Raw genomic sequence first — 22,223 nt, forward strand, 5'->3', positions numbered from 1 at the left:
GGGTGCATCACAATGAAAATGTGTTGGCAAGTTGTGTCTAAACAGGTGAAAAGTGTTTATGGTTTTGCCAAAAGAGTGATTGATTCAATCAGTGGGTTCAGGCAACTGAGCATTTGGTTCAGACAATAGGGTTTAGTGTTTTAGCAATTGAGAAAAACTGTAACTGTTGTGCAAATGTAAATAGTGATGTGAGAAATGCACCAAAGCGACTGAGAAAAACTGTAAAAAAAGGAACGCACAGTGTTCAGGGATGTACAATTTGTTCATTGTACAGTTTACAGCCTAAAATGCACTGTAGTACTGTATACAACACTGAACTGGCTTATATTGGTTGTGTCACATCATTTGAAACAGGTTAAATCAATTTTGAGTGGTTGTATTTAATCAATGACATGTGTGCTCTATTTGTATTTGATTGTTGCAGCTTGTGTTTAGTAGTATGCATGACATGTGCATTTGAGTGAAGATTGTGTTTTGAGAATGAGTATGTGTTTGGAGTTTTGCTAAAAAGTCTGAGTGAGATCTGCAAATTGTGTTTTATCATGTGAAATGGTTAAAGGTATTGACAAAAGACTGCACAATTAGATAAATGAGTTCAGGCAACTGAGATCTTTGTTCAGTCAATGGGCTTTAGTGTTTTAGCAATTGAGAAAAACTGTAATGTGAAGTACGTAATTCTCTACAAAAACATTTTTATATGCAAGTCCCCTCATATCCTGACACCAATCACTATGTGATTACTAGTCTAGATCACAATCACTAGTGATCTAAATGCATTTTTGTAAATGTGACTTTAGACCACAAAAGACCAAAAAGTTAAGTTGCATGGGTATATTTGTAGCAATAGCCAACAATACATATAATGTATGGGATAAAGTTATTGATTTTTTCTCATCTTCGCTTTTATGTCCACTTTCTGTGAGGACAGAGCAAAAATGGCAGGCTGATGATTATTCAGCTGAACACCGATTTCTAGAAAAACATCCTTTGCATGTTCATGCAATGTAAGTGGAGATGACCCTATATGTTGAAGCCCCAATGGTGCATTATTATAGTAGTAATTCATGGTTATCCTACTGACATGATTTAAGAAACCAAATATTTTTGTGCTCCAGTTTTTCTGGATTAGAAAGACTTGTTTGTAAGTTTTCCGAAAAAAAATCTGCAGTGTAAAATGAAAACACAGAGTTAAAGTAAGGGTAAAACATGAATAGATTTATTATTTAATGCATTCCTCATCTAAAACATTTTTAAATATACTATCTTACATCATGGAAACGTCGTTTGGCAGCCGTGAAGAACATCATTTTTTTTTCTTTTTTTTGTCCAAGTTATTTACAAAATGAATAGGTGAGAGACAGGAAATGCTGTAGCACCAATGGGGACACTGTTAATCATCATGTAGACTTTAAAGCTCACTTAAATCACTGACAAATGCCCACATTCGCACCACATGCAGACACATATTCACAAAGGTTTCAAACTGGGAAAGATCAAGAACAAATGCCCATGCATGCCCTTCATTAAGAGACATTCGGATTATCAAGGCTTCTAGTGGCATGCACACACCTATAAATGGGCATTTGTTTAAAAAAAGGTTATTTTCAAAATCTAAAGGTGTACCATAAACCTGTTTATGATAGATTGGGTTGTATAAGTGAAAGAAGTGGGTTTACCCATACATAAAAAGCTAGAAAAGAAAGTTGAAATACAGTGTTACTCACAAAATTCTTGAAGGTTACTTGTATTAAAGACAATATTCCAGTTACCTTACTTAGTGTTTGCAATGGCCAAGTAGTTAAATAGTTGATAAGACTTATGTGGCTTTAAAGCTAACATGATATCAAATTTAACCCGCTTTCCTATTCTAATTAAGTGATTCATAAGTGCACATACTGTACATCATGAAGCCTTCTTATTTTCCAGCCCCTCCCCTTCGACAGCTGTCATATACAAATAATTTCACAAGCCAAACAATTCCTTATTTATAAAATAAAGTCTATCCTCTTTCACTCAGAAATGTCACATTACGCAAATAAAATGGGTTGTGATGTTGACTGACACCAACAAGTATGCTAATACTGTAAATGGTAAGCTTTGTACTGTACAAGACCGTCCACATCAACATAAGTTTCCCATTGGATTGACACACTTCCTTTACAACACTAAGAAACACTTCCAGTATGTCAACAATTACACTGTTCCACTAAAACTTCTCGTCTAAACGATATAAAATGTAATATTACGTCTCTGAACGTGTGAGGCTGTAAAAACAAAAGCCATCTACCTGGAGGTTTCCCTCTGACTGGAAGTCTAGCCAATGGTTCATATACTGTACATGTACAGTAATGCGCATTCAATGTATTACAACTTCATGGACTGCTATTACATGTCATTTAAAAAATATTGTCGTTTTGTTTGGGGGTACCACAATAGCTCAGAGCAGAGTGCACCTCTTGCCGCGTTTTTTGACAGGCGGAGGACACAGAACGGCACGGATGGCCTCATCAAATACAGTCTTTAGACCACGCTGAGTCAGGGCGGAGCATTCCAGGTACTTCACAGCACCTGTAAAAGCACAACATTTTCTTATGTAATAATAATTAATAATTCCTTACATTTATATAGCGCTTTTCTCAGTACTCAAAGCGCTTTACATATGGACGGGGAATCTCCTCAACCACCACCAATGTGCAGCATCCACCTGGATGATACGACGGCAGCCATATTGCGCCAGAACGCCCACCACAGACCAGCTTATGTCACTTCTTATGTGAGGTTGTTTGCTGAAGTGTTTTTAAGGCGTGCGGTGCATATGCCAGATGATTTTTTGAGAGTTCTAGGTCAAGGTGGTTACTTTTCACTTTACTGTATCTATAGACCCTTTTACTGTTTGTACACAATGATGACGTGGCAATGTATGCACGTGCATATTGGCAACGGAAGTATGGCAAGAATCAGCAGTGAAGCAACACAGACAAAGTTTTTTAAAAAGTTAACTTTGTCAACTTTTTCAACATAGATACAGATCCGTGTACTATAGTGGAGTGGATAGAAGACGTAAGCAGATGGCCAAATATAAAGTGTCCAGATACATATATATACGTATATTGGTATATTATATTGGTGCAACCAAACGCAACAACCAGACATTTTGATGCTGGGAAACCGTTTTAATAAACTTTAGCTAACACGTTAGAACTACACTAGGCTATTTGATCACGTGGGCTGTAAAAGGGTCTATAAAGCCCATCCCTACTTCATTTATAATGATTTGGTCTATGTATATGGATGGAGTTCCTCTTGTAAAGTATGTCAAAGTAAGGGATATTTTTATAGTTTTTATTTAAAGGGACACTCTATATGCTCAATATGGTCATTTTCCAGCTCTCCTAGAGTTAAACATTTGATTTTTACCGTTTTGGAATCCATTCAGCTGATCTCCGCGTTTGGCGCTACCACTTTTAGCATAGCTTAGCATAATCCATTTAATCTGATTAGACCATTAGCATCACGCTCAAAAAAATAACCAAAGAGTTTGGATATTTTTCCTATTTAAAACTTGACTTCTGTATTCACATTGTATACTAAGACCGACGGAAAATTAAAATTTGCAATTTTCTAGGTAGATATGGTTAGGAACTATACCCTTATTCTGCCATAATAATCAAGGACTTTGCTGCCGTACCATGGCTGCAGGAGGCGCAATTATATTATGCAGAGCCCAAAAATAGTCCCCTGTTAGTCCTGCACGATTAATCGTATTTTTATCATGATAACGATATGCGTGCCCAACGATTAATTTATGACAATCGTTGCGATTAATGTGTAAAGATCAAGCACAAAACAGACGGTAGAATCAAGCAATGTGTTTGGTTGATATGGGCGGAGTCAGAGTATACAGAGTGGATATTTGCAAGCGTGGTCTGTGTTATGGTAGAAGTACGTTAGCATCACAAGATTTACAGTCATTCACCTTGAAAGAACATAATGGCAGAGCAACAAGAAGAAAGTGCAGAAATACGTACATTAGTTCCACGAAAAGGGTCATATAGGCCTACTTCATTGTTTGTATATTTCGGATTTGAGGAAAGTGATGTTGATCAGGTAAGTTATGAGTCTTGTGCAAACTGTGCTCCTGTTTCGTCCAAACGAGCAATATCAAGAGTTTCAAAAGCTGAAGACACAACCATAAAAAATCCCGGACCATCCACGACACGTCCATCCACGACAACAATAACGGATCATGTAAGTTAGCAAGGATATGTGTCCAATAAGCACCGTGAGCAGCAAGGGGTTTAAAAAAAGTTATTGCCACATAAAAGGCATATCATAGGCTAGCATAAAAAGAATTAACTTTTCTATTTCAAAAATGTTTTGTTTTTATTTCAGTTTCATTCTAATTTGATATAAATATAGGCTATGTTAAGAGCCCTGCATTTCTGCCTTTTTACATCCCTTGGTCGGGTTTTGGGCCAATTTTAACGTCACAGTTGATACGCGGGCCAGGCCTCGAGATTTTTTAGGCTTCTCCATCTTTTTATATTTTCATTTAATTACAAGAAACGTTGAGACATTGAAAATTGTAAAAAAAAAAGACGTTTAACTTATCGCACGACTCGAGTCTGCTACGCACATTCACAATGCACCTGTTGCAACCAGCGTCTCCGCCAGCAGCAGGACCTTCAGCGCATCGGGAAAAATGGAGAACTGGATAAAAACCTTAAATACTGCGCATAACTTATAACAGCCTTCTTCCTGCAGTCATGTAAGAATGCTGTGTCATTTTTTTCTTGTTTGAGAATAGACTTTTTTCTTAGTTTAACTGTTTCATACACGTATAGCAATGTTCTGTGTAAAAGCATTACATTTTAATTGATGCATAGCGAATGTGTAAGGAAAGGCAACCTGCATGTTTATTTCGTTTTGTTTTAACTGTATAGCCCATTTCATTATTATTCTGCACCCTGCCGCGACTGCAAGCAACAAAGCAGCCTCCCTCCGCCTTTTAAAAAATAGTGTGTTGATAATAAACATTTGAACTAACTGTATTTTATAATGCAGGCTTATAAATTGTATATAATATTATATAGATGGCTGTAAAGTGTAATAAAATACTGACGTGAATAAAAGTTCTTCACTAAAAGAATGATCATATTTTTAATCCTGATCAAAAGTTTGAGCAAAACAATTGTGATCATCAATTTTCCTGTAATCGTGCAGCCCTATCCCCTGCTATTGAAAGTTATCAAGGGGACTATTTTCAGGCCGCCAGACCCAAAGTTCAGCTGAATGGATTCCAAAACGGTAAAAATCAAATGTTTAACTCTAGGGGAGCTGGAAAATGAGCCTATTTTTTTTAAAAGTGGAGTGTCCCTTTAAGTTACTGTACAGTCCTCATCAATAAATATTTTTGCCCTAGGAGATGTTTACACAATATCGTTTTCAAGTTCTTATATGGTTTGGTTGTTTGTTTACGTTTTGGGGTCCTGAAAATGAATACATTTTGTACTTTCCTATGTGCATTACCTTTGAATTTCAGGGGAATTTAATTCAGACTTAGGAATAAATATTATGGCTGTCAAAAGATTAATCGCATACAAAAATAAAAGTTTGTTTTTGCATAATATATATACGGAGCCCCTAAGGGGACATGAAGCAAAAATTAAATAAAGTTAGCGTTGAGCGTTGAATTCTGCACATGAAGGTTTTGCGTGAGCGCAGAAAAGTTTCTTGTGAGCACATGAAACTAAACTTTACATTTTTTTTACTCCAATGTCACCTTAGAGGCTCGGTATACAGTGCCCTCCATAAGTATTGGAACAGAGGCACATTTGGATTGTGAATACCCTCAAAATAAAGCTGAGAGTGTGCACTTTAAGCCAATATTCATTATATGACTGTAACTGGAATACATTTTGGTAAACAGCTAAAATAACACAAAATGTGCCTCTGTTCCAATACTTATGGAGGGCACTGCATATATGTATGCACTGTGTGTAATTATTTTGTATATATAAATACACACACATGCATATATGTATTTAAGTAACGTTTACATGTATATGCATATTTATTAAGATTTTAATATATTTTATATTATATATAAATAAAAAAACAAAATTTTTCTTAAATGTATTTATACATGTATATGTGTATTTATATATAGATGATAATTACACACAATACACACACAAATATATTATGCAAACACAAACTTTTATTTTGTATACGATTAATTGCGATTAATCTTTTGACAACCCTCATAAATATCCAATAAAAGTTATTAAAGCACAAACAACAGTGAACTGCTGAATACAGCAGATGCATTTATTTTTCAGGATTATTTCAGATAATTCGATATCCCTAAAAAGGCCTTATCAGCCCTAAAAATGTGCTGAATGTTGCCTGACATGGAGTTGTTTAAGTAGTCCATTATATGGGGTATAAGTCTGATTATTGCTTCAGCCAGGCATTAAAACATTCAGACTTGGGCTACTTGAAGCATGCAGAGCAACATGACAAAGATCCTTCTACTGCAGCTGACTGGTGGCCATTTTGTGTAGTGAACATCTTTCTCCAGCAGCCATTCCTCCCCCTCACTCCTGCCTCACGCTGGACCTCCATCGGTCAGACAATGGGTCTCTGTGTGCCCCCCACTCCACTAATCAACTTCAGCATATGATAACACAACCAGCGTCCTATTCGGGAATTCAGTTACTCAATTATAGTTTGCTGAACCGTGCCTTCAGTAATGAAAGTGTGGTCTTCCTCCTGTCGGGATTCACAATGACGGGGTTGTTTTGGGTTTACTGTTCTTCTTTGTCAAGGTCTGTTTTTAACCTGATATATCTTTTATTTATTTTTGAATATATCCTGTTTCGGTGCTCCAAGTTGCTTTGCAACAGTGCACACTATGAAAAGCATTATAGTCATAAATATAATTTTTGTTCTCCTTACCAATCTCACGGGCCATGGCCAAGCCCTGTGGGTAGGTGATGGGTGAAAGTTTTTTGTCCCGCAGCCGTTCTATGGTGTCCTTGTCGTCTCTCAGGTCCAGTTTGGTGCCCACCAGGATGATGGGTGTGTTAGGACAGTGATGTCGCACTTCAGGGTACCACTGGTGCGAGAAAGCACAGAAGGTTGGTTTTAAATTGTAAACATTTTAGCTACCACTAGAAAAGGGTTGTAGGCTTTGCCTTTTGTTTTCACACCAACCTTTGCACGAACATTCTCAAAGGATGCCGGGCTCACCAAAGAAAAGCATATTAGGAATACATCCTGTAGAGAAAAGACGCACAATGGGTTGTTGTTTTTATTCATGTAACCCCAATTCAAATTCTGGTTGTTGTGCAGTTGACAGTCAGACAATGATGGCATGAAGATATTGTATATTAATAAGCGCATGATAGCACACACCGTCTGTGGGTACGAGAGGGGACGAAGGCGGTCATAGTCTTCCTGTCCTGCCGTATCCCATAAACCAAGGTTGACTGGTTTACCATCGACCATCACATTGGCAGAATAGTTGTCGAATCTGAAAAAGGCAAGAGTTAAGAAAATAACCTAACTAAACATTGATGCCAGACAACAGCTGTAACACTGGAAATTTAGGATCTCATCAGCGATCCTGCAAACTTTCTATATGGAAAGTGTTTTGACTCGGTGTATCTCATGGTGGTATGGGAACTGTTCATCCGAGTGGTGTACTTAGCTGAGCGCTTCTCTGGGTCTGCTCTTCCCTCTTTGCAGGATATCAAGATCAGGCGATGAAGAATCAGGGCGGACAAGATAATTAAGGACGTATGCACCCTGCAAACTCACTTTTCTGCCTGTTAACACTACCAGAGTCTGTTTGGTAAAACTGGTCCAACTCACTCCTCTCTTTCGAAACCCATAATGAAGCTACGGTAGACGCCACAGGACGTCATTATCTGAGACAACGTAGTGACAAAATGCGCTCTATATTTGTCTGTTTATGGCCACTGATATAAACATGACAGATAAATGGCTCATTCTAGGGTAATAAAAACAATACAGTTCATTATGTAAGGTCTTTATACACCACTGATAATGTACAGTAGTTATGTATTTGTAATTTTCAAAAAAAAAATGTAATAGCTTTAATTTAACTTTATTAATAAGTGTACACTCCCTGACAAAAGTCTTGTCGCTTATCTATTTTGTAGAAACACCTGCTATTAACCTGACTTTTCATTAATCAATTGGTGTTAGAAATAGCTCATATGAAAAGCTAAAACCCTCCCAAAAGATGTTTAATGCACTGAAATGAATTAGTTTCACTGAAAAAAGAATTATCATTTAATCAAGACAGAAAGGTCAAATTTTGGCAAGACAAAAGTTTTGTCGCCTATACAGAAATTGAACAAATTTACTGCAAATACAAAAATATTTTAGCAAATTCAGTAGTGGTGCTGTGAGATCCAAATTTAATATCTTGTATGACTTCCATGAGCTTGAAGGACTACCTCCATGGTGTTTGGCAAGGATTCATACAATGTATAGATGAAGTCATCAGGAATAGCAAAGAAAGCAGTCTTGCATGCCTCCCAGAGTTCATCAATATTCTTTGGTTTCATCTTCCATGCTTCCTCTTTCATCCTACCCAACATATGCTCAATGATCTTCATGTCTGGTGACTGGGCTGGCCAATCCTGGAGCATCTTGATCTTCTTCGCCTTGAGGAACTTTGATGTGGAGATAGAAGTATGCGATGGAGCACCATCCTGCTGCAGAATTTGGCCTCTTTTATGGTTGGGAATATAAGAGGTAGCTAAGATTTCTTGGTATTTTAGACTATTGATGTTGCCTTTCACCCTGCAGATCTCTTGCACACCCCCATAATGGATGTAACCAGACCATGATTTTTCCGCTACCAAACTTCACTGTTTTCTGGGTGGATCCATGCGGGCTCCAGTAGGTCTCCTGCGATATTTGCAGCAACTGTGGTGTAATTCAACAGAAGATTCATCTGAAAAATCCACCTTCTGCTTTTCCAGCGTCCATTCTTTTAGCAGGCTGTGGGTCTTTGGTTTAGTGCTGGATTCTGGGCACTGATTCTACCACGGAGGCCATTTTGAGACAAAATCCGAAAAACTGTTCTGGTTGACACAGGGACTTCAGGTGACCAGGTCTTGTGGAGCTCTGCTTCAGTGGAAAATGAACTGGCCTTGGATTTTCCCCTCGAGCAGTTGTCTTGTGGGGTCTGCCTGATGGGCTTGTCAAAAACGTCTCCAGTCTCTTCAAATCTTTTTTCTATCCTCTGTACTTGATGCTGAGACACATTGAAGGTGTCTGGCACATCAGCATTGGATCTGGTCTTCAGCCTCTTGATAATCAAAACTTTAGTCTCAAGGTGAATCTTAGGCATGTTTGCAGAGGTCTAGTTGCAGTTGATGTAAAGGTCTAGTGTACTGGGGTTCTTTTTGAGACCTAATTGATCCATTATTAGTCACAGATGAACCTTATATGACAAGCCGACAAGACTTTGTCTTTGCAAAAATTGACTCAATGGGCTTTACCAAGCTGTAAATATTAAAATACTTTTTGACAGTTTCGTTTTGCACTGAAACATTATTACAAAACTTGTTGGGATTAAAATGAGCCATTTCTTGAAAACAAATCTTGATAAGAAATATATTTTAGTTGCACTTCAGGTCAATTTGTACAGAAGCGACAAGACTTTTGTCAGGGAGTGTATATGTTGTATGTTTTCTAAATGTGTTAGTTGCAGAGTCTACAGAGTAAACCAGATCTACATTTCACTATAGGTTGTAAATGCATATAGCTGTGTGTGTGACAAATAAAAAATCTTGAGTCTTAAAAAGAAAGTATCAGGATTAGTCATTGTCTCCAGTGTTCAGAGACTGAATTTTCTTTTGAACCATTATTCCCCCCTGAATGCTCATTCATCATAATGAAAACGCATTACTCAAAAACATTCCAAAATGTCTGTGAGTTTGGTCATGTCACATTTTTGGATCATCTCCCTGCAGGACATCACAACATAGTTCAATAGATCTTTAGAATAGTCAACTAATTGTTTTATTGAAATGCAAATGAATGTTGTCACATGCACTTTATGTCAACTGAAATAGCAAATAAAGCTGTGAGGACCATAAATCATGTGACTAGTATAAGCCTTTATGTACACAAAGTGTAGCTAAAAAGCAGTAAATTAAAATTCTTTCAATTTTTACCCACCCTTTGCTTATTTCCAACCTGTCTTGTTATTTTTTATTTGGCACTTCTTTAAAAAAAAAATCTTTACCATACAAACACATAGGGCATAACCATGTATTTAAATAAATTTGACTATATAATTTTTAGTCTGTTAATAAAAAAACATTAAATGGCTTTTTTTTTTTTTTTTTTAAAGGTGGAATATAACACACAAGGTTAAATCGCTACTTTAATGGTGTTTTATCCTTTTTGAAAGCAGCCCTTTTGACTCTCATGGAAAATATATTATTTAAAAACTCCTTTTTCACCCAACATGAGAGTAAGCAAATAATGACAATTAGTATTTTGGATGAACATTCATCATTGAGTACTCACACTGTGGGGATGTATTCACCGGGAAAGGCATTTGTGGTATAGCTGATCAGCAGACAGGTCTTACCCACCGCCCTGGAGAAAGACAGAGAGAAGAAAAAGAAGATAAAGAAGAAAAATATGAGGGAAAGACCACACATGGGATTATACTGTAACAACAACATCAATAAGTGTTTTGCTATTTGCTGCTGGTCTTTGTGTGGTTGGTAGTGTGTCATTGACAGACCCTGTCCCAGATTCACACCCGCCCAGGGGCACACACACAAAAATATAGTTGCCTGTATTCAATTACAAATGTAATACATAGTGTCAGCAGGGAAACACTCTCGCTCACATGCACGCGCCGCACAACCTACTCGCGCGCGCAGGAGGGAGTGGTAACCATAGAGGAGCGATTCTGCTTCAGGTTTTTACCATTCAACATAAGTAGAGGTGTATTTAACACACTGCTGCTAACGTCCATATTCTGGTTACAATGATAAAAAAAATCCCTTTAAAAAGCATTGCATAATATTCAACGCATACTGACTGCACGTGCATTCAAAATAATATGGACATGAAACAATTTCTCATGATGTAATAGCTATTTTGATTCCGATATTAAATGCAGTCCTCATGTATGCACATGATTAAATTCAAGGTATCCCGTCAAGCACATAATAAAATGCAAAGGCCAGAGGCACGCATCAATGCATTGCAATACCACACACGGGTTTTCCAAGGATGCTCCTCTCCATCACTTCCCCTCCAAAAAAACCCACTACTTACCCGTCGCCGACCACGACACATTTGATAGCTTGCATTTGTAGATAGGCGGTCTCTTTCACTTCACAGGCGTAAATATATTTTATTTGTCAAAGCTCTCACTTCTTATTTCGAGAAATGATAGATATCTGCGAAAATACGGTCACTGCCCTCTTTGCAGCAGCGATTTGTGCGGCGAACATCACCGAGTCCTCCGGAAAAACCCGAACGGATTTAAAGGAACAGGAGCCCACAAAAACCTTATGAGCGATTGCTGTCCAAAATGTTGAAATAGCGTATTGAACACCACAACAAACTGTCTTCCTTTATAAATAGTAAGTGAAAAAGGAGAAGCATTTCTATTCCAGTAGTACGCTACATGACTTGCATCTGTGTGATATTTATTTGTCATCTTAAAAAATATTTTACTGTTCAAATTTTGTGTGAACATTTCCAGTCCACACTAAATAATCATTCATAACAGATATTTAAAATATTGCTTTAGTTCCTTTAAACATAATTTTTCCTGAAACTGGAGTTGAAATCTGTTACATTGAATCATGAGGTTTCTTGCAGTGTGCACCAATGTATAATGCACATTTTGCCTCAGTTAATAGTGGCAGTTTTTTTAAAATATACATTTTATGATATTATTGCAAATTATTATGATATTCTTTGTGTATTTTATAAATATCCTGTTATTATATATTAACGTAAGCAGTTAAGGCATCTCCGCCCTTATGAAAATTAAACCCTCTCTAGGAAACCTCTCCTATTCACAGTTTTGCACATTTTGGAATACCATATATTTTATAATTTTATATATTTTTGTAATTTTATATTTCCTTATTTTCATGTCTTGACTGTTTGTTTTTCAGCATGGTTGGCTATAAAGCTACTCATTATGCAAAATTGTGAAAAGCTATATAGAAATAAATGTAAATTAAATAGTATGGTAGTATGCTGCTTCAAATTTTCCTTTGACTATTTTATACACAGCATCCTCAGAGCTTTTGAAAACCACACATTTATTAAAATAAAAAGACATCGCTGAAGTAGAAAACTCCAAAAGTAAAAAAGTACAAACATCTTAATATGCAGTTCATAAGTGCCACAACATAAGAGCTTTGTTGGGAAATATGGCACATTTAAATTTTCACATTAGATTTTAAAACTAGCATTGGTATTTCACTGAATCAAAATAAATATTTATAAAAACAGTGAACAGCTTCTAATAATGCAATATTACCTGATTATTCAATAATACAAACCAAACCAGAGATTTAAAGATTTTAAAGAATACATATTAAAACATTGTTGCTCATAAATATTTACTTCATGAAAACTTGCCACTTTCATTCCAGGTAAAACAAAATCTGAGTAAAACTGCATTGAATTCATTGTGCATAGTCCAAAAGTGTGCTGGTTGTAGTGATGTGGGGGTTGACCCGTCACTAAACTGTTTTGAAAGCATGTTCACTTTTTTGGGCTGAAGTGTGCAAGAGGTGATCCCTGGACGTAGGTGAGAATGGCATTCTGTAGGAAGCTGGCTCTCTGTGCCTCATCCTCACGCATGCGCTGAATCTCTCCTTCTCTAATGCGTAGTCGCTCAAGCACAGAGGAAATCTCACTTTCTTTGTCCAGAAGGGCCTCTCTGTGGGTGGCACTGAGAACTGATCCAAAACACACACACAAACAAATATACTGAGCCAATGATCCAACAGCTTGCAAAATTGCCATCAGATTACAGCATAAAACACTAGACAGAACCAAAACGTGTTGTCTTCACTACAGGTATGTGAAATTACAATAAAAATTTGCATGTATGATGTACCCTTCAATTCTCTCTCCAGAGCTGCGATTTTTTCTTTCAGGCCACCCTGTGCTGTCCTTTCAGCTTGCAGGTGGCCAACTTGCTCCTGTAGTTCGACCCGCACACGTGTCACTTCTGCTAATTTTTCTTGCTCTTTCCCTGCAAGCTCCTGTTGTTCATAAACACAGCAAGATGTCAGGAGATTCAGACTTATATTAGTTGGCTCAAGATGAATTCTGATTCTTAAATGGCAGATACGGTTCCAATATATATATTTATAGAATACATTTATGTATCATTAGCTGCGTTTTCATTACCTTCAAATTGCACAAATTGAAATAGCGAATTGAAAATTTCACATAAACTCCCATATATCACAAAAAAGTTTTTACGCTTAGGTGAAGTGGTTTTCAGGAAATTTGAAAAAGATTTACAAATCACCTGACATGTGTTAAAGGCGGAGTCCACGATGTTTGAAAAGCGCTTTGGAAAAGGAGACGGGCCGACTACCAAAACACACTTCTAGCCAATCAAATCAAATCAAATGCCGGGTTGCGTATGTGTGGGGTGGGTCTATCAACAGAAGGTCCAGATTCTATTGGGGTAGGGGCGTGTTTGTTTGGGTGATTTCAAATATCAACATTGGCTTTCAAACATCATGGACTCCGCCTTTAAAGTCACATGATCATCAGAAATGGAAAGTTTTGTGCAAATCTTTAATGAAAATGCAGCTTATGGCACAAATCAAGTGATTGTCAGTCAATATTTTTAATCACTGTAACAACTTATATCCCAAATAGAGTATGCTGTGACTATGCAATGTAACGAATACATGTCTTTGTTGGAGCCTGTACCTGCTGTAACTCCTCTATCCTGCGGCGAAGTGTGTCCATCTCAATGCTTTGCTGTCCCACTCTGGCTTGCAGCTCAGCTATGGTCTGTTTCTGCTGGGTGCAGTGATTCTGAGACTCATCCCGAGACTGACGAACTGCCCGCAGTTTCTCCTCCAGGCTGCTCAAATGTTGCTGCTGTGACACACAAAGTCAGGAAAGCAAGATTCATCAACTTGAACAGGGCACATATGAATATGAATAACCTGAGCCGTTATATTAATAATGCCGTTTAAACGTGCATACTTCCTCCAGTCGCACTTGGGCGCGCACTTTTCCGAGCTCTTCCTCGGCTTGAGCTCTTTCTGTCACCAGAGATGCTTTTACCCTGCTGAGCTCCTATAAAAGTCAAATAAAATGTTCAAAAATGTGTAAATAATGCAAAAAAAGTTGATTTTTGGTCTTGTTTTTGTCTACCTCCTCTAACTGGATCCTCTGTCCCTCAAGTTTAAGAATACGATCCTGTAGACCTCTCTCACAATCTTCCTGGTGTCTCGTCAGGTGATCTACCTGGAGCAACGGGAAAATAAACTTTCAGTAAGAGGTGACCCAAAGTAGTAACATCTCAGTGGCTTTAACGTTTTCACCTCCTTTTGTCGTAAACTGTCCATATCTTCAAGTGCCTGCTTAGATCTTCTCTTCTCCATGTCCAGACGTTCTGGAGGGGAGAACCAAGAAGAAAAAAGAAATGTATACAGGTTTGTAAAAACATGAAAGTAAGTAATGACAGAATTCTCATTTTTGGGTGAACTATCCCTAGAAGCTTTGGTAATATACTGTAGCTAGTATAGTGAACGGCACCTTCAGTCTGGGCGAGACGCAGCTTTAGTTCAGCAGTGGAGTTGGCAAGTTCCTGTTTCAGCTCAAAGATTTGCTCCTGTTGCATTTTACATCTGCGTTCAGTCTCATCCAGCTGAGAGGAAACGTAATGGGTTTAAACTTACACACGCATGCAGCTGCTCCACCAAACAATATGATTTCTTCTGTACCTTATTTCTAAGCTGGAGGTTCTTCTCTGACAGTGCATTCACCTCCTTCAAAAGCTTTGCCTCCTTCAGAGCACTCTCCTACAGAACAAAACTCAAAAAAGGTTTTATCTTGTAAAAGTAAGATTTTATGATGTAATTCTGGTATTTTAAAATATTAGAGTTAGGAATAGTTCACTCAAAAATAAAAATTCTGTTAAGGGGATCGCACACCGGCCGCGCAGCCCGGCGCCGCGCCGCGCCGCGCCTAGGAGAACTCGGAGGTATTGTAAACCGGAAGTGCACATTAAATAGCGCGAGCTTCGTCAGATAACGTCTATTTCAAAATGTAAAATATACGTTAGCAGCCAATGTTACTTGTTAATGATTTGGGACACATATGATGTTATGTAATGTTAAACTGTGTGAGTGGCGCTGTGTGGCGCGACAGGGATTTGAACAACTTCCTGAGTCACAGCTGGGCGGCGCGGACAGGCGCCACCTGGCGGCGCCGGTGTGCGTACACTCATAGAAAACAATGTGTTACATTTTTTTAGAACGGCGCGGCGCTGCGCGGCGCTGAGCTGCGCGGCCGGTGTGCGATCCCCTTTATCATTTACATTTACATTGTATAAATGTCTTTGTTCTGCTGAACACAAATGAAGATATTTTGAGCAATGATTGTAACCAAACGTTTCTGGGCACCACTGACTTTAATAGTATTTGTTTTTCCTACTATGGAAGTCAATGATGCTCCTGTTCTTTGCTTCATTACAATTTTTTTCCATTGTGTTCAACAGAGCAATTAATGTATACAGGTCTGTAAGAGCTTAAGTCTGAGTAATTGATGACATAATTCCAATCTTTGTGTGAACTGTCCCTTTAAGGTTATAATGAAGGCATTGGAATTAAATACCTCATGTTCTTTCTTCATGTCTCTGGACTGCTTATCTCTGAGCTCTGTTTTCTCCATTTTGACTCGAGTCAGCAGTTCACCTAGGTCGTGGGATTTTTGCTCTGATAGTGCTAGAGCGGCCTCTGTCATCTGCAATCTGAATAATAAAATGTACATTTACCCTCACAGACAATGAAAAGTATAAAGCAAACTGTTGCTTTCCGTTTCAATGCAGAAAAAATTTAAAGGAAAAAATTTATACTATGAAAGTTAATGGTGCCCCAGATATGTTTAGTTACAACATTTTTCAAAATATCTTCCCTTGTGTTTAGCAGCACATTTATATAAGTTTGAAACAAGTTCAGTGTGAGTATATGATGGCATAATATTTGGGTCAACTATGCCTTTAATTGCAGTTGAAAAGTTGCTTACTTGGCTGTGAGAGAATTCATCACTGATTTCTGCTCGTTCAGCGCTTCTTGTAAGTGCCCCAGACGTATGGAAGAATTTCTTTGGAAACACAAAACCAGTTAGTTATATAATTTAAAGTCTCATTAGTTTCTATATACAGCATTTTGCTCTGAAGCAACTTAAATCCCATTTCAAAATAAAAGTTTACCCAATTTAAAACTGTCACCTTTAGACACGTTTCACAGATTTGGCTTCATTCTTGCGTGGCACATGACTGATAGCATGATATTGCGGCAATTTTGATTATACAGTACATCAATCCACATAGGCATATAGATTTAAAGGGATAGTTTCCCCCAAAAATGATAATTGTGTCATCATTTACATTTACTCATAGGGGTGTACTGATAATTGTGCGATTTGCTTGCTATGCTTGAATTGCGGTGAAATGCAGCTAAATCCAAAAGTCAGAGGGCTTTCATGCAGAAACTCAGTATTTGCCGCAGAAGTAGCAGCATTTACACACGCATCTCCAGTAAATGCCTATAAGCATAATTATATAGCTGTTCTTCAAACCTTTTCAGGTATTTTCATGATAATAAAGCATATTTATAATTATAATGATTATGTTTGACCAGTGTTGCTTTTTTTAAATGCATGTTATAAACGACTCAAACTAACAGTGATTTTAAATTGATAAGGACTTCATACTGATCAAAGAGCCATAGTACATTAAAGAGCTGTGCATAATATCACCTTTGTGATTCAGAACCGATATCGGACAGGTATATTAGCGTGTGTCGTGATTTATCGTTACACCCCTATTTTTTCCTACTATAAAAGTCAATGGTGCCCCAGATCTGCTTGGTTACAAACAGTCTTTAAAATATCTTCATTTGTGTTCAGCAAAACAAATTTTGGGTGAACTATCCCTTTAATGACATTGGGGTGAATAAACGATGACCAATTGTTTATCGTTGTGTGTACTGTTCTTTAACAACATTGGAGAGTTATACTTTATCATCATCCCACTGACCTGCTGCTTCGTCCCATCTCATCTTTCTGTCTGTCGATGGTTTCCATCAGACTAAGAAACTTCAGGCCACAGGAAGAAAGTTTGTTTCTATGTGTTAGTTTAAAACATCCAACTCAATTTGAAACAGAAGAGCCCATTATTTCTTACCTGTCTGCTCTTCTCCTCCTTTAGCAGCTGGATTTCTTTGCCCAGTACGTGGGTCTTGCTCCGACTCTCTCGAAGTGTGGACTGCCTGTCTGTGTTATGATTCATGGACTGTTCTGATAAGAAATTACTATTAGATATATAAAGCTTTTGCTTTGATGATGAAAAGAAATGTTTTTTTGTGTCAGTTAGACCCCAATCACATAATCTTTCATTTGAAGGGGAAACATTAACCATCAGAGACCAATGGAAATCTTTCCCATTGAATTATGTTTATCTCAGAGTATTCCTCTTCCATTTCATTCTCACCAATGGCTCGGAGAGTATCACTGGGAATGTTGTTTCCAGCCATCTCAAGTTTGAGCAGCGCGCGGTTCTGTTGCATTGCCTCCAGCAGAGATCGGCCACCCAGCAACCCAATGTTATTCCACCTGAGATCTGCACTCACAAACAGATCAGACTATGAGACAACACATGTGGACAGACAAGTATCAGATCAATCTCTAAATCACAAAACTGAAACAAATGAAAACTGCAATTAATGTTACAAACACAACAATTCCCAACACAAGGTTGAAAGGAGTGCGACTGGTGTTTTGCAAAGCATATGACATCATGCACAAATAACTGGGTTGCACAACAACATCGCCTTTGTTTATAGGAAACAGTGGAATTGTTTTCAAAACTTACCCAAATCTTGCAAAGTGCAGTTTCTCTTGAGTGCTATACAGAGCTCTGCTGCCCCCTGGTGGTTAATTTGGTTATTTCGCAGGTCGAGCTGGGTGAGCGAGGTGTTAGAGGCCAAACCTTCACAAAATATGGCAAATCCTTCCTCCCACATTCCCAAAGCATTCCACTCCAGCACAAGCCTCCAGACAAAACAGGAACAATATTTCCACATAAGGTTCCAATATAATTTAATCTAGAAGATTTTGGGCAGTGACATTAATGGTTGTAAATAGACAATATTAAAAATGTAAGACTGCAAGAAGTTAGAATTTAAATTAAATTGAATAGATGAAACAATTTTTTCACTTTAGAAGACGGGAATAACAATATGTTTAACAAATAAAACAATTAAAATTGAATGCTAAATCACTTACCTACGCAGCATCTTGTTCCTCACTAATAACTGTCCCAAAACCTCAGCGCCAGTTCCTCTCAAGTTGTTTCCCTTAAGATAATTGTGTTTTTTAGAGAATGTCGTCTGGACTATTTAGGATACAAAGCAAAAGACAAACACTATAGTTTACCTTCAGATCCAATATTTTCACTGTGGTGTTGGAGCAAAGCCCATTTAGCAACTGCTTGACACCTGTAGATGACAGAATGACATTAAGTCTTTTAGTTCAACCATCCATTCTGTATGGTACACTGAACACACAGAGAAAGCTAAATAAAGCAAAATAAATAAATAAAAACATAAAAAATAAATGTGTCAGAAAATCCACCGAAGCTTCACATATTGTATTGTTTTATCATATTCATGTCTTTCTTTCTCCTAATAATTTCTTTTAGACCTCAAAAACAATGATTATAAGTCAGTATGTCCTATAAAGTAACAGATCTCAAGCAATTCACCTAAAATAAGTGACATTTTAGTAATAGCTCATGCAAAGATCAGTGCATCTACAAAGATCATTGTTTAACTTACACTTTGAGTGTGAATCTCAAAAAAGCATTCAGGTGTCCATTTGAAACATTGCATACAATAAAAAAGGCAATTTTTAAAGAAAAGACAGACCTTTCTTTGCTCAGTGACTGATATCCCAGATATTTGGTGGCTTAAATACCTATGCAAGGTTTATTTTAAATATTTTTTACAATTATTTATCAGTTAGATCACCGTCACATTCACAAGGCTGTTTTTTCATAAATGCACACACAAAAATCTAAATAAATAAATTCTTATTTTATGAAGAGCCAACGCTTCTTCACTTGTGCAATAATATTGCTTCTGATTTCTGATTGCTTCCTACAAAGTAAGTTGTTGTCCCCCAAAAACTTGTGTCCTTTCCTTTTTGTCACATCTATAACTCTATCATTACAGGCTTATAACATAAACAGATGGTTCAATATATTGGTTTTATAAACATTCTCTGATAAATTATAATTTGCATCATCACATTTTCAACAGTGTAATGCAAACATAAAATAATTATTTAAATGTTTTTATACATGATGGTAGTATTTGTTACACTGCCTTTAATTTTGCCGAATACACACTAAATAATAATTGTGTTACAGTAATGGGAATGTACTTAATTGTCATGTAGTCCAAAAAATGTTTATTTCTCTGCCCAAAAATATGCTTTAAATATATGCTAAATACATTTTGTAAAAAGCTTTTTTAATTTGAAAATATATTTAGTTTTAACCTTCATATATTAACATATATTTCAAAATGAATTTCAGGGACACCAATTCAAATTTTACAACCACAAAATATATATATTTTCCAGGCCGAAGTACAAAAGTTTATATAAAATAATTAAAGTATAAGTAAAAAATGTGTATGTATAAAATAAAATTATAAGTGTATTTCTGCAGTTAAAATACATATATAATTTAAACCTTTATAAATGTTTCAAGGTTTGTATCATACGTTTTTCTTCCAATGCGATGTGAAAATAAATGCTTTAAAATATATTTATTTTTAAAATATATTTAAAAATATACAAAATATTGGTGAATACGTTCAAAATAATATTTCAGCACATATATTTTTAGGCCTTTTTTGTGTATTTTGAAAATTATTTAAAATGGAATTTGCCATATTCCAGTGCCGACCAGTGCCTTCTTTTTCGAGGTCGGACAATGCAAAGCTCGTGACAACATGTATTTAGCAATGCCTGCTGCAGACGCTTCGAAGTTTTATGATAAAAGTGACGCTCGCGTTTGCCAGATGCTCGCTTAATCTCATGTGTAGTTGAGTGGTTAAGTTAGTTACTTGTGAGTATCTTGTAAACATGAGCGTCTCTTTTATCATAAACCCTTTCAATGCATGTGCAGCAGGCACAGATTTTGAAATGTCACATGACGCAACAAACACATATTTTGACATGATGAGCAACACACACGACACTCTGAACACATATTTTGAATTTGCGCCCCTCAGAAGAGAAGTCACCGGCCATCACTGCCGTATTCGCTTTCATGCAAACTTACATTTTTTATTTGTATTTTGAGATTAAATGTAAACTGGTCATTTTGTCACGTGATTTACAACACACACACCCACCTTCTTCACTGAGCATGCAGTCACTGAAAATGATTTCGGTGAAAACTGTGTCATTCTGCAGTACTCTGCCCAGCACACTGCAAGTGTCTACGGTGATGCTCTGACCGCTCAAGTCCAGTCTAGTGCTGCCCGTCACTGTTCTTGTGTCCAGCTGAGCTAGCACTGACTCCTGTGTATCTATACCTCCCTCCTTACACAGCCTTAGATACGTCCTCCTAAAGTCCTCCATTACTCCACACTTTCTGCGACTCCGTCACCCTCTCAGTGGTCTGTAAGGAGACCAGACACAGAGAAACGACAAACAGGGAGGCAATGTGATTTGGAATAGCAACTGTAATCAGGATTTAAATTTGCATACTGTACACATAACAATGTGTCTCTTTCTATTCAAGAAACACTTAGAACACGATAGTATTTTTATTAGTTTATTTATCTAATAATAGTGCTCCTGTTGCGCAACTTGTTGAGCATTAGCAATGTAAAGGTTGTGGGTTCGAGTCCCAGAGATAAAAATGCTTTTTGAATATACTGTAGGTCGCTTTGCATAAAAGCGTCTGCCAACTGCACGAATGTAAATGTGTTAAATGACCTTTAACCTTGCTATATTTATTTAACTGTTTAAAGTAACATAACTTCTGGAATATCTAGTTAGTATTCCATTCTACAGTATTGTTTTGCTACGACTTGTACTTAATGCTTTGTGCAAACTCCGCTAATAAATGCTACTTAGATAATTAGCTTATAAGTGAAAAAAAAGAATAACCGAAAGATAAAAACACATCTAACCTTTAGTTCTGTCGTTAAAAAGCATCATTTTATCTGTGATATTATTGTACCAGCAACTGTTTTTCTGTCTGTCGTCCTCACTAGCTGATTGTTTCTTTGACAGTTTAAAGTATCCAGGAAATAACGGACTTCCGGTTTGAAGCCGCGGAATTGTGGGATATGTAGTTGTGCCTCCAGTGCAGCGTGTAGTATAATATATTAAACTTTTTCTCTAAGCAGACAGAGAAATAAGCAAAGTTTCTTTTTAATATCGTTTATATATATTACAACACGAGAGTAAATATACTTTTGATGCAACGTGTTTACATTTAGGCAGTGTTTGAGAAAGTAAAACATTTGAGGTAAAACGTTGTTCTCATTTAGCTGAACGATTATTGTTGACAGTTACACGGGCTGCGTTTCTTGATTTATTTCTCATGTACTGTACTGTAAATATTGGGATATGGTACAAAATGATAAAAGAAATAAAGACAGTGAAAGATTAAGTAAAGGGCAGTGTTTGCTCTGTGTTGTATGAGATTACCTTAGTAACTGATGGATGATTAATTTAGAAACATGAGCATTCCTGTCCTTTATTGAAGCCCAGAGGAAGAAGACGTGCCAGAAGTCAACACAAAAATAGGGCATAAAAGGAGATTATTTTAAGTAAGTGGTAAATTTTTGTCAAATACTAAATGTTTGTAGGCTTATATCACTATTGTAGGATGTTCTTTTCTTTTTGTA

The 22,223-nt window shown here is 37.0% G+C and overlaps 3 protein-coding genes across 8 annotated transcripts in view; 1 reads left to right on the plus strand and 2 right to left on the minus strand.

Moving 5' to 3' along the window:
* Positions 1-1,194: 1,194 nt before the first annotated feature.
* On the minus strand, positions 1,195-11,541 carry rac3b (Rac family small GTPase 3b). 2 transcript variants are annotated; one of them, XM_055176171.2, is made up of 6 exons: positions 11,344-11,536; positions 10,579-10,650; positions 7,420-7,537; positions 7,219-7,281; positions 6,961-7,120; positions 1,195-2,568 (listed from the first exon to the last, which is right to left on the minus strand). In XM_055176171.2, exons 1-6 carry the CDS (start codon positions 11,376-11,378, stop codon positions 2,438-2,440), a joined length of 579 nt encoding a protein of 192 aa, XP_055032146.1. In that variant the 5' UTR covers positions 11,379-11,536; the 3' UTR covers positions 1,195-2,437. The 2 variants fall into 2 exon arrangements, with proteins under 2 accessions (XP_055032146.1, XP_073722668.1); XM_073866567.1 differs by having other exon boundaries at positions 7,219-7,537; positions 11,344-11,541.
* Positions 11,542-12,334: 793 nt separating this feature from the next.
* On the minus strand, positions 12,335-21,643 carry lrrc45 (leucine rich repeat containing 45). The gene is made up of 18 exons (XM_073866569.1): positions 21,501-21,643; positions 20,715-20,983; positions 18,727-18,788; positions 18,577-18,647; positions 18,164-18,342; positions 17,783-17,911; positions 17,477-17,589; positions 17,330-17,388; positions 16,315-16,392; positions 15,904-16,039; positions 15,012-15,089; positions 14,824-14,935; positions 14,610-14,680; positions 14,440-14,532; positions 14,269-14,361; positions 13,987-14,160; positions 13,154-13,301; positions 12,335-12,992 (listed from the first exon to the last, which is right to left on the minus strand). Exons 2-18 carry the CDS (start codon positions 20,941-20,943, stop codon positions 12,796-12,798), a joined length of 2,022 nt encoding a protein of 673 aa, XP_073722670.1. The 5' UTR covers positions 20,944-20,983; positions 21,501-21,643; the 3' UTR covers positions 12,335-12,795.
* Positions 21,644-21,661: 18 nt separating this feature from the next.
* LOC129420755 (cilia- and flagella-associated protein 337) overlaps positions 21,662-22,223 on the plus strand; it is a 35,525-nt gene continuing 34,963 nt past the window's right edge. Inside the window, exons 1-2 of one of the 5 annotated variants that reach the window (XM_055175815.2) lie at positions 21,664-21,841; positions 22,052-22,145. The gene's annotated coding sequence lies outside the window, so the exon portion shown is untranslated. Of the gene's footprint in view, positions 22,146-22,223 lie in introns of all 5 variants that reach the window. The other 4 variants (XM_055175816.2, XM_055175819.2, XM_055175818.2 and 1 more) reach the window with 4 other exon arrangements.

This window comes from Misgurnus anguillicaudatus, chromosome 4, assembly GCF_027580225.2.
Source record: "Misgurnus anguillicaudatus chromosome 4, ASM2758022v2, whole genome shotgun sequence".
NCBI classification, from domain to species: domain Eukaryota; kingdom Metazoa; phylum Chordata; class Actinopteri; order Cypriniformes; family Cobitidae; genus Misgurnus; species Misgurnus anguillicaudatus.

Coding starts and splice junctions, on each gene's coding strand:
- rac3b (XM_073866567.1), bottom strand. CDS start 11,378: ATGCAAGCTATCAAATGTGTCGTGGTCGGCGACGG. Junction 7,538..10,578: donor GGTGAATACATCCCCACAGT/GTGAGTACTCAA, acceptor TGCCTTTTTCAG/ATTCGACAACTATTCTGCCA. Junction 2,569..6,960: donor GGCCATGGCCCGTGAGATTG/GTAAGGAGAACA, acceptor GTGCTTTTACAG/GTGCTGTGAAGTACCTGGAA.
- lrrc45 (XM_073866569.1), bottom strand. CDS start 20,943: ATGGAGGACTTTAGGAGGACGTATCTAAGGCTGTGTAAGGAGGGAGGT. Junction 16,040..16,314: donor ATGAATTCTCTCACAGCCAA/GTAAGCAACTTT, acceptor TTTATTATTCAG/ATTGCAGATGACAGAGGCCG. Junction 12,993..13,153: donor TCTGGAGAGAGAATTGAAGG/GTACATCATACA, acceptor GTTTTGGATCAG/TTCTCAGTGCCACCCACAGA.